The sequence below is a fragment of the Amia ocellicauda genome, chromosome 18 (assembly GCF_036373705.1).
Source record: "Amia ocellicauda isolate fAmiCal2 chromosome 18, fAmiCal2.hap1, whole genome shotgun sequence".
NCBI classification, from domain to species: Eukaryota; Metazoa; Chordata; class Actinopteri; order Amiiformes; family Amiidae; genus Amia; species Amia ocellicauda.
The window spans coordinates 5,087,298-5,105,617 of NC_089867.1; the positions used below are offsets into that span (position 1 = coordinate 5,087,298).

Below are 18,320 nucleotides of genomic sequence, written 5' to 3' on the forward strand. Positions count from 1 at the left end.
ACACATTTGCAATGATGCACTGGAACTAAAATAGAGAGCCGGCATTATTTAAGAGGCTCGAGACCACACGGCGAGAACTGTCATTCAACGGCAGCACGGAGCCAACCGCCATAAAAAAACAATTATCCCCATCAACCAAGAGTCTTATCCTCCCAAAATGCATTCCTCTAATGCAAAGGATAACCCCTGTCTGTTCAACGCCTATTGTGATGTAAAGGAGAACAATGAGCTGAGGAAGGAGTCCTATAAATCAACGTGGCTGGATCTGGTCATGGAAAGACGCCCTGAGGAAAAGTAAGTATTCAACTGAAAAGTTTTAATATTTAAAAGTATATAAAAAACACCATTCCAAATGAGCCAAATATCAGTATTTGTATCTTCTTGAAAGTCATTGCTTTGTGTCTCCAGAAACGTGGTTGCCTTAAATTAAACAAGCAGAATGAATAATCAGATTAAGGGTGATCGTACTTTAAGGAAGCTTAGAAAACAGCCTTGATATTATTTTAAAAGTGGCTCAAGTAAAATATGGTTATATTCAAGTTTGCTGTGTTACAAGCTAATATAACATGCTTGTGAATTACAAAAATGATCAAGGGAAAAATACAATATTATACTTCTCATAACCTATGGGTAAGAAGTTTTTTAAATGATATATTAAAGACATAAATATGGATATTTTCCATGAAGGTGATTTATACACAAATTTCTTTGGATGATAAGTAACTGATATACTCCAGTACTAATGTTGAGCAGTACTGAATTGCATGGGGAAACTGAGCTACTAGTGCTGACAACCTCCTGTTACCCTTTTGCAGGACGACTCTCTTTGAAAATGACATGTCGCGGAAGGAGACCTACGAGAAGAAGCACATCGCTTATTTTCTAGTACAGAGACACCCCGCCCAGAAGATAAAGCTGGGGAGACTGGGGGAGAAGATGAAGGAATACCAGCTTCCATACAAGCTGCCTCTACCCATCTTTGTGCCCAGCAAAGCTGTGTCCTCAAAGGAGCGTGACCGGGCACCCACGCCAGCAGAACTGAAAGGCATCATGGAGTTCGAGAGTGCCTTGTCCAGCGGCCTGAGCAGAGACAGGAGAGAACTATCTGAGATCAAGAAAGAAATGCCCAAAGTGATCCAGCCTAACCAGTTAAGCTTCAGAGCCTCCAGTCTCATTTCTCCCCCCAATGTGCCTGGCCAGTTTGAGGCTGTCCAAAGAAGCTAGTGCTGGATCTTGGGTCAATTCAATAGGGGGATACATTTCACTCCACTCTCACAGCTTAAAGACTTACATGCTATTAGGATGTAAGTGTTGATGCGATACAAATTCGAGACTAATACGGTGCATTGTTTATTACATTTCCCACTTTATACACATTCAATTATATGTCATTTGTGTCAGACTGTTATTCTATACACTTTTCATAAGAACTAATGTCTCAGAGCTCCCTGTACAAGCTGCTATGAAGCCTGATGATGGGGTTTCATGCACCGAAGACTCGCATCTCACATTTTAACATTGAGAAATTCTTAGAACAGCTATTACAGAGTCATTGAAAACACACACATGAGACAAAACATAACAAGGAAAATGCACTTATCTTACATTTGAATACATTATGGTGTACCAATAATGTGAATTCTACATCTATCATGATTACTGTCTTAACATGGTAAATATGGGTTTGTTGCATTCAAACTGAAACTGTATGTTTTTGTGTGTGAAAGGCATAGACTTAATGGCTATTTTAATGAAACTGAAAGATTACTTAAACAGACATTTGCATTTTACAAAGCGGAATTTTGGTTTTATGTCTTAATCAGAGACAACTCAGCATTTTTTGCACATTCTTAAAAAAAAGCTATACTGAACTACTGTTGTAGTTAATAACCTCAACATCCTTGCATGAAAAGAAGGTGTTATGGTTTTTGAATGCATCACCAGCACAACTTATGTATCAACATACTGCCAGGAAATAAATAATAATAACATAGTCATGACAATACGCAAAACCAACCAAAATCTAAAAATAACAGAATTGAAGTAGAGTGTTGAAATATGTTTTTCAGAAAGTATTGTGAAAGTTCCCAGTGTAAGTGTTTTGAGAGTGTCCGTAATCCTGGTTACTAATCTCATTTAATGACATTAATACTGGATCAGTTGAGTCAGATAAAAAGAAAGTTATGAAATTGTGAAAGGTTGAAAAAGAAAGAATTTTGTCATGTATATTAGCCTTAGATATAAGCACCTTCAATTCTTTGTTTAAATGTGCAATATAGGGGTTTGGATTTATTGTCTGTCTGCAATTCCTTATTATAATAATAACAATTATGTGAAATATTCTTTGTGAGCAATTCATCTTCAAGGGAAGAACAGTTACCTAATAAAGCTATTCAAATAATTTAATTTTTTTATTGAATACATTTTCGTCTGTGAAAGATATTATTTTGATCTTTAACTGAAATTGATTTTACTTGAACAATATATTATAAAAGGTTTGTCCAAATAAAATAATAACTACAAATAAGTGATTCACTGTGATAACAAACACTCAGCCTGTACAAAGTCAATTCCCCTTGCACTATGGTACAGAGGGGTGATACAGATGCACAGTTGAAGACCACAATGATCTGACTTATGAATTTATTTTTTATCTGCAGCATAAACTGTGGCCACCTTGTGGAGAAAAAACATAGCAGTGTGGTAGTGAAGCGCCCCCTCTTCACAGTGCTGTGATTCAGCTATAATCTGGTTAAATCTGAATGTTACAATACATCCTTCCTTTTCAATACCTTATGAAATGGGAAATAATCCGGCCATTAGAAGAAGAAAAAACACATCCTGAATACAAATAGCATTATGGAAACAAATAAAATAAACTTGCTTTATAAACAAATGTTTTAAATCTAAATCACTACACATTAACCTTAAATTATGTACCTTATTTATACACGTTCAATTATAGCAATTTGGATGAAGAAAAATAAAAACATGTTGGCTCCTTAATTGTTCTAATTAAACAATTAATTGGTGACTTGAATTGGTGAAAAATTAAATATGAAAGTTTTAGATGAGCCTACCTGAGTAAATAATGACATTTAAATATCATTATTTACTAAGGTAGTCTCATCTAAAATGTTCATAATTAATTGTTCAATTAGACCAATTAAGGAGCTAAGTGCTGGGCTGGAACAAAATCCAGCAGACACTGCGCCCCCCCCAGGACTGGAGTCTGACACCCCTGATCTAAACAAATGTGTAGAACAGCAGAGTTCCTATATATAAAAAAAAAACATTGTACAGATTTAATTTCTTCTTTCTCTTTTTTATTAATTAAAGGATCTGTTATGAGCTATGAAAAAATTAAAAAGGGTTGACCGAGATAATAAAAATAACGTGCAGGGTCCAGACAGGAAGAGCCAGGCTTACCTGCTTATAACATTTCTCCCGTAGGGATTGTCTTCAGTTTTCTGAAGACTCAATAGAAAACATCAAGCCAACAGCACCTTGATTAATGAACAAAAGATACTACCAATTGAATTACAGAGAGACAGGAGTTATTTGATGTTTGGAGACTGCTGGGAAATTAACCTTCCAAGTGAGCTGTACAAAGAGTTATACTAACACCCGCCAGTCCGAAAGACCCACATCTGTGGATTGTAGTGAACAGTTAACTAATCAAATTGTCACTTGTTATGTGCTGATCAGATCTACAAAGCACACAGAATAATATACACTCACTTATATCACGGACACATATTAAATAATAACAGGGATGTTACTGAACACCACTGGAACTGTAATGCTCAACATGTAGGTAAATCAAATTACACAGATTTATCAAAATTGCTTTCCCCACTTTTTCCTTTATTTACACAGAACGGTAAGATGTGACACACTGTTTTCAGACACCCCCACAGCCGAAGACCACACACCAACAGTGAAAGCCACTGCACTGTATCCTGGCATTTGTGTAGAAACACTGCAGGAAAAACTTATCCTGTCCAGTTCATAAAAGCTATAATATGAATAACAACAACAACAAACACATCTGCAGTACACAACTCTGTGAAAAAGATCTATGGGTACAACTGGAATTTGCAATACCATTTACTTATTTGGGAAACAGGACACAAAATATGCAAGGGTGCAGTTTTTTTATGTTCAAAAATTCATCATAAATGTAGTTGAAACCATGAGTAAAACAAAATTAAACCTTTTTCTAGCTTTTGCATACCTGTATTAGTCCTGGTCCTATATGTATATGGTTATTACAATCATGACCTGAAACAACACTGACCATATTATTGGATCAATCTGCTATCATTTTAATCTTATTAGCCAGATTGTGAATTCACAAATGATAATGTGTTGGTGCTGCAGAAGAGATATTACTGTGTATGTTTCTTGAGTTGATTATTGAACAGACGCCAAGAAAATCAAACAGTAGACTTAACACAACAAATATATCGCCCAGCTCATAATTTCACCTACCAAGAAATCCCTGTGTATATTTTGTAGGACACACAGTGCAGTAGACAGGACACAGGACACACAGTGCTGTAGAATTCATCACATCGAATCCTGTGTTACTTTCAATCGATACAGGGGACTGTATATACATGAACAAAAATACTCCTCTTAAACCGCACCGAGTGGAGTACATTGACATCAAGTGGTGGAAATGTTAACTGCAATACTTTCAGCTATTCCTGCCACTGAGCTTCAGAACTATACTGTATATTTTATTATAACAACGTCTTTAGTGTTAAATGATGACAGCCAGTCCTCTTAGAAACCACTCAGACCAAAGAAGTATGGCAGTAACTACAGTGAAGTGCTTCATTATGCATTTGAAGTCAATGAAATAGGTTCCGGAAAAGTCCCAGTATTTCACACAGGCCAGATGCATTTGTCTTCATCTGATGAGCCACAACAGACCTTTAGAGGTGTTCAAACCCAACAAGCCCAGTGGTGGCTCGTCAGATGAAGACAAATGGATCTATTATACATGAGTATGAATTAACAAAATTAGTTACACAGGCAGTAAGCCCACAATTTGCTTACAGGAAAAATCAGGCTCTTTCTGTGCATATAACTGTGCTTTCCTAATGACAGAATGTTATATTATTGAGATACCTTAACCCCTCAGGTGATTACCTTTTCTTTTCGTTTTGCATATTTAAGTTCTTATAAATATATAATTTGAAAAGTGCTTAACAGTGACTTACAGAACTTTATTAATTAAATATTTATGATGATATTAATTCAATAATCTGAAGATAGACTAATGATTGTATTTCAATCTATGGTGTTTGACCACTTTACATACCCTATGATAGGCATGCAGTAAATAACATACAGCTTTTTTATTAAATTAAGTAGCATAGATTTTCCTTTCAGACACTTAATGGTTTTAATTATTCTTATACTGAAAGAAAATGAGTTTTACAGTTCACGTGCAACTCAACGATGTCTACTATCCACTTCCATCTGAGTTCAGCATCCCTGTCTTTAAAGCTCCCTTTTCCCGACTTACAGAAGTGCAAAAGAAACGTAAAGCTTCCAGGTGGCTATTGGTGATTCAAGTTTTTATGTCTTGCTGCAAAGTCACTGAGAGTTCGGCGGCGTTCCAGCAACAGAGCGCTCCACTCGCTTAAACTTCTGCAGCTCAACTTGCAGCTCCCAGTACCTGAGGTAAAGCCACATCAGCCTGCCGTTCTTGCGCTTGTCTGTGTTCATAAGATCGGCGCAATGCTTGTCGTGTTTGAAAATGTATTTTATATCTGCTTCCATGTTCAGTTCAGCAGCGAGCGGGTCTTTGGCGGCTTTGATGAGCACGTTCTTCTCCATCTCAAAGCGCTTCTCTCGTGGCAGGAGGACGCTGCAGTAGGCACTCTGCCGTTCTACCAATGCCTCTTCGAATTCCTTCAAGACTAGCGTGGCCTTACGCTGCCAGAAGGTTTCCCGTTGCAAAGCACTGCGCAAGAGGGCTCCCGCCGCACCCGACTGCAAAAGCTGATTTTTCTCCATTTCCAGTTTCTCCCGGTCCTGCTGCAGTTGCTTTCTTTCTGCCAAAAGCTGCTGACTCTGAGACATGAGGGCCTGCCTGTAGCCCTGCACTCTCTGGCGCTCTTTCTCCAGCTGCAGCTCCAGGTGAGCCGCGGCCCGTCGGCTCTCCAGGACAGCTTCCTTGTACTTCATCTCCAGATTCTGGGCTATGGACTCCATGTCTTGGTTGTACTTTGCTTTCACTTCCCGGATCTCCTTTTGTGACTCTCTGGTCCAGATCCATCCTAGGAAAAAGTACAAGCGAGTTCAGTTGGTACATAAGGCTCTTGCACTTTCCCAGAAAGACACATTCAAATTGAGATTTAGCCTATTTGTTTTCCAACTAGAGCTGTAGGAATCCAAGAACAGATCTGTCTACATATTATGAAAGCTGTCCAATTTATTCCCAAAGCAAGTCCTGCTGACTGAAGTTCACAAAAGTACAAAGAAAGAGAAAATATGATGCCAGTTTGGTATATTGTTACTGTTAATGGACCTGTATTTCCTGCTGATTTTGATCCAATTCCACTTCCTATTTGGTTATTAACTGTATTGAGACTCTACTTACCCCCCAACAAAAGTTCACATTAAAACATCAGAGTTGACTGTAAATGTGTATAACCAAAATAGCAGTTTCAAATTGTATAAAAGTCAAACCCAATTCCCTGTGCAAATTCGGTTATAACCGATTCATACAGAATACGTCTGCTCAGGAAATAAACATGTGAATTCCACATTAGATATTCGATTGAATGGTTCCCGACTACCTCACGACACACCTGCTCAGATTGTACCTGTTCTGACTTTACCTGTTCCACAGCCTGATCTCCTGGGAAGCTCAGCACTCTTGCTCTTATGCACTTTCTTATTGAACTACTCAATCATGCTCCTGATTACTGATATATTTTTTGCACTTCTAACATTTTAACTCCTCCTATGCCCACCCCACTCCTTAGCACAAACCAGTGACACATTTGTACTAGGATTTATGCTTATTGTAATCTGTACTGATTGCATTTGCTGCACTTGAACTACTTTGAAAATGCTTCTTGTGGAAAGTGCATGTCACCTGTGTAAGGGTGTCAATAAATGAAACACTGTTTCCTGCAGTGTTTGCAAACTCTGTGAAGCTCTACACAGAAGATTAATGTAGTTCACACTTACTGAAGGCAGCCAGGCCCAACATTGGCACTAGGAGGGCATAATTCCACTTGTTTCCATCCCCATCCCCTCGCTGGTTTGGTTGGATATTCCACCCAGGAGGATCATTCAGGTTGTTCATGGAGACGCACTGAAGAACAGACCATAAACACACAAAATGGTACAGCACAGGTCACAGAGTTATTTACAAGGTGCCATGGCAATGTAGTCCTGTTTTGAGTCTAGGTTTTACCTTGGCTGTGCCAACGATAAATGCTCTGACCTGCTAAGGCACTAAGCTAAATGCAGGTGCTATTAGGGCCATGTTTGGAAATGAACTGAAACCATCTTCTAATTAACCACAAAACACACAAAAATCAAGAACAAAAGTAGCATAAAGATTTGTTAAATTGCTTATTCTACAATCATCTGTTTGTTGTGTATACAGTACCTTTCTATTTCTAGTGATGATCTGGATTAATTTGTTTACAGGAATGTCTGGAGCAGACAAGGGCATTGCATTTTCCCTTATTGAAACTGGGCTCATTTAAAAAGGGATTAACAGATTTCAAGACACAGCTTCTACGAGTGACAGCACGTACTACTCTTTGGGTGTCAAAATACCATTACTGGGTGTAACAATCTCTTTCGCCTGTATTTTAAACTATACCTACTGAAAGCACATCATACATATTTTGCAATAAAATAAAGAAACGCCACAATTAGTATATATCACAGACGAAACATCGCCCATCCAATGCTATCATTAGTCAGCCAGGCTTTCCACTCATGTAGTCTGTAGTGTTAATATTATCGCTCATGCACCTCTTCTGCCGAGAGCCAGCACAACACACCTTATGCCGTCTGTATATTTCGCTGTTCCCCTGAAGTGTCTGTGATCAGATAACCCTTTTAACTCTGCATCGTTAAGGTAATGCGGAAAACACAGAGGATGTAAACACACACACTGAACTAGTTATCTGCTCACCTTGGAAAGTCACTCACTCGGGTCCGTCTCAAACACTCCCCACTTGCACAAGCATTACACAACACGTTCTGTCATTTTTGGACCGTTCAACTACGAAGGGAGGTAGACTGTAAAGGTATTTAAATGTATTATGTTACTAAAAAAAACAATTGAATCAACACATTACATAATCTTACGTAAAACATATTTTTATATATTGTTTTATTGTAAAGTCTGACTAAGGCTTAAAATGTTGCATTGCATTATATTGATTTTTATAAGATACCCCTTCACGGCCGTAGATTCAAAGATGGTACATCTGTAGTATGAACGGAAGAGAGGATGTGGGTTTGTTCTGGCGCATGCGCATTGAACCGTGTAGCGAACATCATGGCTGCGCTGTGTGCTGCTTCTCGGATTCTTGCGAGGAGAGTCCTGTCATCTAAAACTGTGAGTCTTTTGGCCTGTTGAGTTGACTTTAACATTTACAAACATCTTGTCGATGTTAATACTTATCTGACTTTTAACTGTTCCTAGTGTGACCTGCTTTTGTCACGTACAGTGGCTATTTTCCCCGAGTTCAGTAACTATATAACATTTTTTTTTTTTGTTAAGGGGATTGATGCTTTTTTAAATTGATTCAGTTTTGTTTTATCAAGTGGAAAAAAAACAACATCTACGTATGCATTTGTGTCAGCTGGGTGGCTTCGTTTGTTAACGATTAGCATTCGTTTTGTGAAGGTCAGCTTGGAATACAATTACAAGGCAGTGTCGTATTACTGTATGAGACTGTCGTAAAACATCCTCCTTGTTGGACTGCGGTATGAAACTTGTTTTGATTTTCCACAAAGTGTTTCGCTATGTTTCTTTTGTCGATGCTTATGAATTGTGGATGCATTTCTTACCTATTTGATAGTTTTCACATTGAAGTAGCTGTTTGCTACAAATCCAAAAGGCAGAGGATGCTATCGACCTCTGTTGACGTATTCGTTTTGTTTTTTTCTGTTATGTACTCTCTAGTCCCAGTATATACAGAAAATATGAATTTATAGATGTATGATCTATATTCCATCCATCCATGTTCAATAACCACTTCCCCTGCCCTTTGTTGCATTTGTGTTTGTTGTAATTCACTTGTAAATTAATATTTTAAGATTGACTTAAGAATAGTTTTGTGTATAACATCATATGTCTGCACGGTGTAATTGCAGCTTATTTCGTGTGCATGTTTCCCCCAATTTCACCCTTGGAAATGACAAGCTTACAATGTGTGTTTCTTTCATCAGCTCCCAGCATGCTACCAGGGCACTTCTCGGACGTTTCACTTCACCGTCGATGGGAAAAAGGCTGCTAAAGTTTCAGATGCAGTAGGTTTAAAACGCCTCCAGAATGATTCAATGTTTATTTCTGACATTGACTTTTAAGCCACACTATCTACATTCTTAAGCCACCGAATATGAATCACTGCCAGCTAACCTCTGTTTTTAATAAAGCAGAAGTTACAGTTTTGCAGTGTTCCCGAAAATGACAAATAAGGATCCTGGTGTAATATGAAAGTCAGAGGAATGCTGTGTATATGCACATTCTTTTAATGTGTCTGTATTCCTTACAGATACGTGCGACCTTGGACGTTTTTGCTGTTAATAAATACAATAAAATGCCAACATCAGGGTTAATCAGTGTTACAGCTCCTGCTAATGTGTAGTTGGTCTAATTGGAAACTGTTAGTTGGGTTTAGTTCCTTCTTAAAATAACTCTCACTGGATTATTTTTTTCTTTATGTATGTTATTATTGAACGAATGCTTATTGTAACTTGGATGACAAGGTTTCAGTGTTGCATGGAAAAAGTCTGAGGTGTATATCAGGTTTGCACCCAATTATGTTCTACTTCAGGAACAAAATGAGCTATTGAGTCATTAAAGGAAGGCTTTTTACTATGCAAACTGTCATTCGTGTTATTGTCTTTTGTCAGATTGATTTTATTTTTCCCCATGACAGAGGGGATCAGTGGAATTTACTGAGCTGTGGAACTGATATTCGGCCTAATGTAATCTGACATAACCATTTGGAAAGTAGCTGCTCATAGCTGAATCTGAAATACTTGGTAAGTTCTATTAAATTGTGTTTGTTTTTCTTCAGATCTCTACGCAGTACCCTGTGGTAGACCATGACTTTGATGCAGTTGTGGTGGGGGCAGGTGGCGCCGGATTGCGAGCTGCATTTGGGTTGTCAGAGGCTGGTTTCAACACTGCCTGCATTACAAAGCTCTTCCCTACAAGATCTCACACTGTGGCAGCCCAGGTAAAGTGCCCAAATATATTTGGACAATGTAATTGTTCACTTTATTTTGAATAATGTTAAAAATAAATAATTTTTACACAGCGTTCATGTCTTTTAGTATGGGCAGACCTGTTTTGATGCCATTATGCAGCTACAATTTGTGCTCTGGTCATAAAAATAATGGTTCCATAAGCCAGTAATAAAATTAATCTAGGACTTATTATGAGCAGCAGATAGGTAGTCCAAAGTTCATACTTATCAGGTTGAAACCTCTGATAGGAGCTCCCCAACAAGGGTGTTTGCTTGCTAACAAAGGTATATCGGTAAGATGAGAGAAATTCAATGTAATGCATTACTGCGGAGTGTTTTGACATTTCTTTTCTACATACTTAGGAAGACGGTCAGAATTATAAGTGTTCCAGCAGTGCGTTCTGATCCAGATTGTTCTTTGTTCTTTGTCCTGTACAGGGTGGTATTAATGCAGCCCTGGGGAACATGGAAGATGATGATTGGAGGTGGCACTTCTATGATACAGTGAAGGGATCTGATTGGCTGGGAGATCAGGATGCCATCCATTATATGACCGAACAGGCCCCAGCAGCAGTTGTTGAGGTGAGAACCATGCCTTTGCAGGTGTGCAATCACGGCAGTACTGTAATATGCAAGCCTGAGATTTATAAAATAAACAAACTATAGAGGCCATGTATAATGCAGTAAATAAATATTTTATAGTCCTTGAAACTGCTCCTCTGAAAAGCTGACTGTCCGAGGTTAATAGCTGGTGCTTGGAAATGTCTTCCTGCAAAGTGTAATGTGATAAGCGCACCTGTGTGTGGCACTTGTCCAGCAGCTGTCAGAGACGTCAGGCAGGGAGAGCACAACCTTTGCAGCCACCATCTTGAAAGTGATAGCATTCTCTTTTATAACTAAAAAGAAAAAAATATAGAAGAACATAACCTGTTATTTCCTGTAAAAAATTTGCTTACTGGAAGATTGAATGACTTGCTGTCTTGTGCAGTAAGAATGATTTTACCTGTTTATTGGAGTGAACGAGGATAAAAAGATCTTGCATGTAAGTGTAACCCTATATTACTGGATAAAGGCATCTGACATGAAATAAATAATAATAATATGTCCAGCATATCTTAGGATTGATAGGTTGTGCAATTTCTGGCATAGTGCAATACTAAACCACTGAATAAAACAACAAAAAAACAGTGGTAATACTTTCCTTGAATGGTAATTTGCAATCAGTAAATTCCAATAACTATAAAAAAACAATAATATTGTCTCAATCAGTTAGTTTGTCCTACCACTCTTGCAGTTCAAAAGCAGATCACGTGAACAGTGTTTGTTATTTGTAGAGAGGTGGAGCTGAGTTGTAATGGCTCCGATGTTGTTGTTGCTGAATGATATTTCAGGGATGGTCATCCATTCCCAATGGTGTAACGGTGGTGCACAATTGCACATGTAGTGAAGCTCTGATGAGTTTTCCAGAAAAAAAAAGAGCCAAAGAAGAAAACAACCTGCATATAGGAATAATTATTACTATGCAGGCTAAATAACTTCTCACTTTCATTACAATTAAACATTTGCTTTTTCCTATTCCTTTTTCCATTTTCCATTTTAAATGCTGTATTTACCTTAACTTAATACATACTAACACAGCGATTAACATTTACTTTACAGATCTATCCACCCCTTTTCAAATCAATAAAAATAAATCACAGCACACTTTCAGATCATAACATAAAATAAACATCTGTTAATCAAATTATCTGTAATTAAAAAAAATGTTCTTTATTTGAAAAGATTCCTTTTAAACTTAAGCATTAGACTTGTATATTACAGTATTAGCACAGGTTTTTGTCCATATACACATTACATCACAACAAAATGGATTCTTTATCTTTGTTCAAAAGACATGCAAATTAATAACAAATAACAATTTCCTCACCATTTCTGGCTGCTTTTGTTTTATTAAAATTAAGATTTCAAATAAATTCTGGTTGGCTTTTTAAAACAGTAAACACATTACAAACTTCTTTAGTGTCTATCTTATTTCTTTAAACCAAAAATCATAACCTACCAGAAAATCGTTTAATAGTGCCCAGGATTGATAACCTTTTTTTTTTTTTTTTTTTTTTTTTTTTAAGAAAAATATACATTTATTTGGAAGGACCCCTGAACCACCAGCTGCCAAGGCAGTTAACTAGTTGTGTGCTGGACATAAACTGTCTTTCTTATTTTTAAAACCCTTAATGTTTTATATTACTGGTTTATTTAAGCAAGCCCTCTGTTAAGGTACAATGCTTCAGTTGAAGCAACCCTTCGGGTCCCAGTGAATCAGGCACCCCAGTCAGCGCTTCCAGTAACAGATGAGACCTTTCAACAGGAGACGAGCGCTCCGGAAGAACAAATTCACAGACACTGAAGTCTGTTCGTTTATCTTAGTTTATTGAAAGTTTCACACAGCCTTTTATACATTTACAAGCAGTATTTCAAAGGAGTTTCGGGGCACTCCTGAAACTGGATATCTTCTTGGCATATGTCCGGGGCAGTTCTGAGACAGGAAGTGATAATCAATAAGGTATTCTTTATAATTAGTTTAAGCATTGAGGTGTTGATATCAAAGACACAGTAAACAAAAAAGGTTTTCTTTGTAATTAGTTCAGATATGGAAGCTCTGGTACCAAGGACACACTGTACTAATAAGAACGTATTAATAGATAATTTTGGTTCGTTAAACAAAGAATTTCCACGGCAGCAGACATTGCCACACAGATAAGTCTGAGCAGAGAAATCCTAATAAAAACACGTTTTAACTAGTAACTTACTGGAAAGTTTCTTATATTTTCTAACAGTTATACAGTGGGTATATACAGTACATAGGGGGCAATTTTACCCCAACACCCTCCCTTATCAAATATGTGATTATTTTATCTTGACATGGTGTACTTTTCCACTTTGCCTTGAATTACTTGATGACGATCTTGGAAAATCTCTGAAAAAATTTACCTTTTACGCTTTATCGTCAAAAAGAGAAATTCAAGAAATGTATTTATAAGAAGCACACCTATAACTGAACTGCACAATATCTTCCATTGAGTTAGGCTCCCAACTTCACATACCAAAGAATGCGTTGGCCATTTTTATTCCATTCAGGGCAACCCTGGAAATCGTGATGAGGAACTGAAAATTCTGTATCCCTTCAGAAAAACATTTAAACCTCCAGCTGAATTTTCTAGAGTTCCATCTGATAGGACACATGACCTGTCTTCCTCTATTTGAATGCAGGGATAGGGTTAAAAGAAATCCTACATCTTCGCTCACATCACCAGAATAACCAACTTGTTCATTCAGCATATTAATATTAATAATAGTTGTTGCATTGTATTTATAACTTTTGTTTTTTGTCTTTGGATTGTGGATGTAGCTGGAAAATTTTGGGATGCCATTCAGTAGGACAGAGGACGGGAAGATTTACCAGCGTGCTTTTGGGGGACAGAGCCTGCAGTTTGGGAAGGGGGGCCAGGCTCACAGGTGCTGCTGTGTGGCTGACCGGACTGGACATTCACTGTTACACACACTCTATGGGAGGGTAAGAGACTTGGTTTCCTTGGCAAATACCATACTGATATCTAGGGCCCTATGTTTTGTGCAATTTGCCATTTCAATGATATGGACAGATAAGAACATTTAAGATGGTTTTTGCTCTTAGCTGTTCTTATTCTTTTGTACGGTCTAAATCAGACGTTTCGTTTTCTTGTAATGTACACTCTTCAAAAACAGCTGTATTTCTTTTCAGTCCTTGAAATATGACACCAGCTACTTTGTGGAGTATTTTGCTTTGGATCTTCTGATGGAAAATGGCGAATGTAGAGGAGTCATAGCTCTCTGTATGGAAGATGGATCAATCCACCGGTTCAGAGCAAAAAACACTGTCATAGCTACAGGGTATGTACTGATAGAACCTTTCCAAAAAATTAAGGAATCATTCACTAAACCTTTGGAAAACAACAAGTCTCTTTCATTGTTACATTTTTGACCTACAAAAAGTTTGGTGGTGATAAGTGTTAATTTTGTGAAGGCATGGTTTTACCCATTTCTCTTCCCTCACGTACCAGGGGTTATGGCCGAACCTTTTTTAGCTGCACGTCGGCCCACACCAGCACAGGGGACGGTAACGCCATGGTCACCAGAGCTGGCCTGCCTTGCCAGGACCTGGAGTTTGTGCAGTTCCACCCAACCGGTAAGGTCCTCCTGGGTTTATTACAGGTTCCATAGGCTTAGATTTGCTTGTTTGAATCATGAAAACGCAACTGAAATTAGGTACGGCATTGGATGCTCATTTGATTTCTTCTTTTGTAGGTATTTATGGGGCCGGATGTCTGATCACAGAAGGCTGCCGAGGTGAGGGGGGTATTCTCATTAACAGCGAAGGAGAGAGGTTTATGGAGCGGTATGCCCCTGTCGCGAAGGACCTTGCCTCTCGGGATGTCGTGTCCCGTGCCATGACCATTGAAATCCGAGAAGGAAGGTTTGTACAAAAGTTATGTTCATTTCTACAGAGGATCTTTAGAGCAGTTTGCCAAAAGGACTTCTAAAACGAATGTCCTGCCACTGTCCTCACAAAGCATCCTTATCTCCTTTCAGAGGCTCTGGGCCTGACAAAGATCATGTGTACCTGCAGCTCCATCACCTCCCTCCCCAGCAGCTTGCCACACGCTTGCCTGGGATCTCGGAGACCGCCATGATCTTTGCTGGAGTTGACGTCACCAAGGAGCCCATCCCAGTTCTTCCTACTGTTCACTACAACATGGGAGGAATCCCTACCAACTACAAGGGCCAGGTAGTCATGCTGGATGTAAATTGTTTTTTTTTTAGGGAATATCTAATTTAAGGTCACCAGTAGTGGAGAGTTCAGTTGTAAATACAGCCAGGGTCATCGCCTGTTTCTGTTGAAGGCCATTACCTACGAGAACGGTCAAGATAAAGTGGTGCCAGGACTGTACGCCTGCGGAGAAGCTGGCTGCGCCTCTGTCCACGGGGCCAACCGGCTCGGCGCCAACTCCCTCCTTGACTTGGTGGTGTTTGGCCGTGCCTGCGCCCTGACCATTGCAGAAAACTTCAAGCCTGGTGAGGACATTACTGAAACATTCCCTTTTCTGTGCAGTCTCACGTTTGCTTTTTCTGTAACGGTGCATTTGCTTTAGACTGGTGAATGGATATAATTTCCATTACAGCATGTTGACACTCATTTGCACATTAGCCAAGAGTGAAACAGTACGCATCTATAGAGTCTCAACTGTGAAAAAGATGTGATTCTCTGAATTATGATTGTAGGAGAAACTCTTCCAGACCTCAAATCAAATGCTGGAGAGGAGTCTGTAGCCAACTTGGATAAACTGAGATTTGCGAATGGCAACATTAGAACGTCTGAGATCCGTCTCAACATGCAGAAGGTAAGTGGTCTCATTAATGAGGTATTCTAATCAAATGCATTTGCCTTCACAAATTGTTAATTACTGCTGTTGTACCCTGGTGTTTGTGATTGTTCTTTTTTAGATGCTAAGTTGTGCCTTCAAAGTCAAATGCAGTCTAAAACCCAAATTATGAAAGTAGCAAAATATACTTGTAGTGTTACTTCCACAAATGGCCGAAAACACCTCAGGAAATCTGTATACTACAGCTACAAATTCTACAAAAACATAAATTTGCCTGTATAAACTATACTGAAGTAATGAATTGAAAGCATTCCCCATAATTGTTTTTTTTTCCTAAAACCCATCCTCTGAGTATTGTTATTGGGTTGGAGATGCGCTGTGAGCTTGTGAGTGAGGTTTGTCTCTGTGCCCCTCATTCAGACAATGCAGGCGCACGCAGCGGTGTTCCGCACCGGCCCAGTCCTCAAAGAAGGATGTGAGAAAATTGATTCCATCTTCAAATCGATGGCAGACATCAAGACATTTGACAGAGGTACCATTTTTGCCTTCACTGAGTTTATATTCAGTACACAATCTACAGTATTTTTGTGTTAATAGCTCATTGTTTTCTTGAGCATGGGACGGACCGTGCTGAAATGGGAAGTGTAAGTGTGGGTGTCGTCTGCGTCTTCAGGCATCGTGTGGAACACTGACCTGGTCGAGACTCTGGAGCTGCAGAATCTGATGCTGTGCGCCCTGCAGACCATCAACGGTGCCGAGGCACGGAAGGAGAGCCGGGGTGCGCACGCCAGAGAGGACTTCAAGGTGGGTGCTTCCGATCTCAGGCCCAGACCAACAATCGTCCTACTTCCTTGACTGTATCCTTAACCAAATTATGGTTGCTATGTGTAGTGGCAATCTGCTCATTCTAGCTTCCAATTTGCAGTCATGACATGTATAATGAAAGAAATAAAAGAAAACCTCTTACATGTTGGTAGTGCATGATTTTACTGTCGTCTTAATGTGAATGCATTGGAAACAAGTGTCTTGTCTTCTAGCAACGCATGGATGAATACGACTATAGCAAACCCCTACAGGGCCAGCAGAAGAAGCCCTTCAGCGAGCATTGGAGAAAGCACACCCTGTCTTACGTGGATGCCAGTGGGAAGGTAAAGGCTTCCTGTCTCGCTTTAAATGAATCTGCTTCCAAAGATGTGCAAAACAAGTTAGAATGTATCTTCAGGGCACCATATTCTTATAACACACTGCCTTGTTCAGACTCTGTTTCATTATATTCCTTGAGAAGGTTGTTGTCTGGCTGTTCATAGTTTTCCCAAGTGATGAAACTAACCATGTGTTTCAGGTGACTCTTAAATACCGGCCTGTGATTGACCATTCATTAAGTGAGGAAGAGTGCTCCGCCATCCCCCCTGCCATCCGCTCCTACTGAGCTGCCAAACTGTAACTTTGCATTAGTCAGAACTTGTAACAGCGGATAAATGTTGGATTTTGTTTTGTTCTTGTACTGTACTATACTGGCGAATACTACACATAGGAATGTTACTTATTTCCTTAGAAGACATAAAGTACTATTATGGTATTCCGTGCATTGTGGTTTAAAGTATATTATTGATATCTGATTTGAATTATTCTAATGTAGAATAAAACAAAGTTAAACTGTATGCAGACATTGGAATACTTGGAGCAATCGTGGTTAAAAAGCTGCCACCTTGAGAAAAGCAAAACCTTGTATGTAAATAAAATACATTTTTCACTCATTCTCGCCTTTCTTAATGGGATAATACAAATGTATTTAAAGTGGTGTGTATCCTGCATGCTTACTGCTTACTGGATTTATTTAAAATCTCAATAAAAAGGCTACGAATCTTCCTTTATGCCTGACATTGTGTGCTTGGGCAGTGTTGTGGAAATGTACATAAACATGCAGAGAGATGGGCTGAAATATAATTTATGTAAGTATTTACCAATAACAAAGCATATCAGAAGTATTGTCTGTGTCAAATGATAGAATTCAAAGTTTTCATTGAAAACAATTATATATGGTAATTGCATAGGAATTCAGAGTCAAAATTTGGTGGCAGCAATTACAGCTGCAAGTCTTTTTGGGTCAGTCGCTACCAACTTTGTACACTGGCTTGGTGAATTTTTTTGCCCATTCTTCTTGGCAGATTTGCTCAAGCTCAAGTTGCGTGGGGGATCGCTTATCGACAGCAGTTTTTCCACAGTTCTTTCCACAGATTCTCCATTGGATTCCAGTCAGGACTTTGACTGGACCACTCAAGGACATCCACTCTTATTCTTGAGCCACTTCACTGTAGCTTTGGAACATTGCCCTACTGAAAAGTACATTTTTGCCCCAGTTTAGCAGACATATTTTCTTAGTATTTTGTACGTTGCATCATACATTAATTTGCTTGAAGTGTTCTGGATATTG

At 38.8% G+C, this 18,320-nt stretch overlaps 3 protein-coding genes across 4 annotated transcripts; 2 read left to right on the forward strand and 1 right to left on the reverse strand.

The window, feature by feature from the left end:
* The first annotated feature begins 63 nt into the window (after nt 1-63).
* On the forward strand, nt 64-2,406 carry LOC136713636 (telethonin). Its single transcript, XM_066690774.1, has 2 exons — nt 64-294; nt 816-2,406. Exons 1-2 carry the CDS (start codon nt 158-160, stop codon nt 1,222-1,224), a joined length of 546 nt encoding a protein of 181 aa, XP_066546871.1. The 5' UTR covers nt 64-157; the 3' UTR covers nt 1,225-2,406.
* Nucleotides 2,407-3,304: 898 nt separating this feature from the next.
* ccdc127a (coiled-coil domain containing 127a) lies at nt 3,305-8,280 on the reverse strand. Of its 2 annotated transcripts, none has more exons than XM_066690772.1 (3): nt 8,180-8,280; nt 7,216-7,342; nt 3,305-6,296 (listed from the first exon to the last, which is right to left on the reverse strand). In XM_066690772.1, the coding sequence occupies exons 2-3, from the start codon at nt 7,331-7,333 to the stop codon at nt 5,611-5,613; spliced, it is 804 nt and encodes a 267-aa protein (XP_066546869.1). In that variant the 5' UTR covers nt 7,334-7,342; nt 8,180-8,280; the 3' UTR covers nt 3,305-5,610. The 2 variants fall into 2 exon arrangements, with proteins under 2 accessions (XP_066546869.1, XP_066546870.1); XM_066690773.1 differs by lacking the exon at nt 8,180-8,280 and adding an exon at nt 8,046-8,168.
* A 189-nt stretch (nt 8,281-8,469) lies between these two features.
* sdha (succinate dehydrogenase complex, subunit A, flavoprotein (Fp)) lies at nt 8,470-17,755 on the forward strand. Its single transcript, XM_066690629.1, has 15 exons — nt 8,470-8,608; nt 9,445-9,525; nt 10,299-10,460; nt 10,908-11,051; nt 13,876-14,040; nt 14,248-14,396; nt 14,567-14,691; nt 14,811-14,979; nt 15,096-15,291; nt 15,407-15,578; nt 15,786-15,904; nt 16,307-16,418; nt 16,560-16,690; nt 16,924-17,034; nt 17,229-17,755. The coding sequence occupies exons 1-15, from the start codon at nt 8,501-8,503 to the stop codon at nt 17,313-17,315; spliced, it is 2,031 nt and encodes a 676-aa protein (XP_066546726.1). The 5' UTR covers nt 8,470-8,500; the 3' UTR covers nt 17,316-17,755.
* The last annotated feature ends 565 nt before the right edge of the window (nt 17,756-18,320 follow it).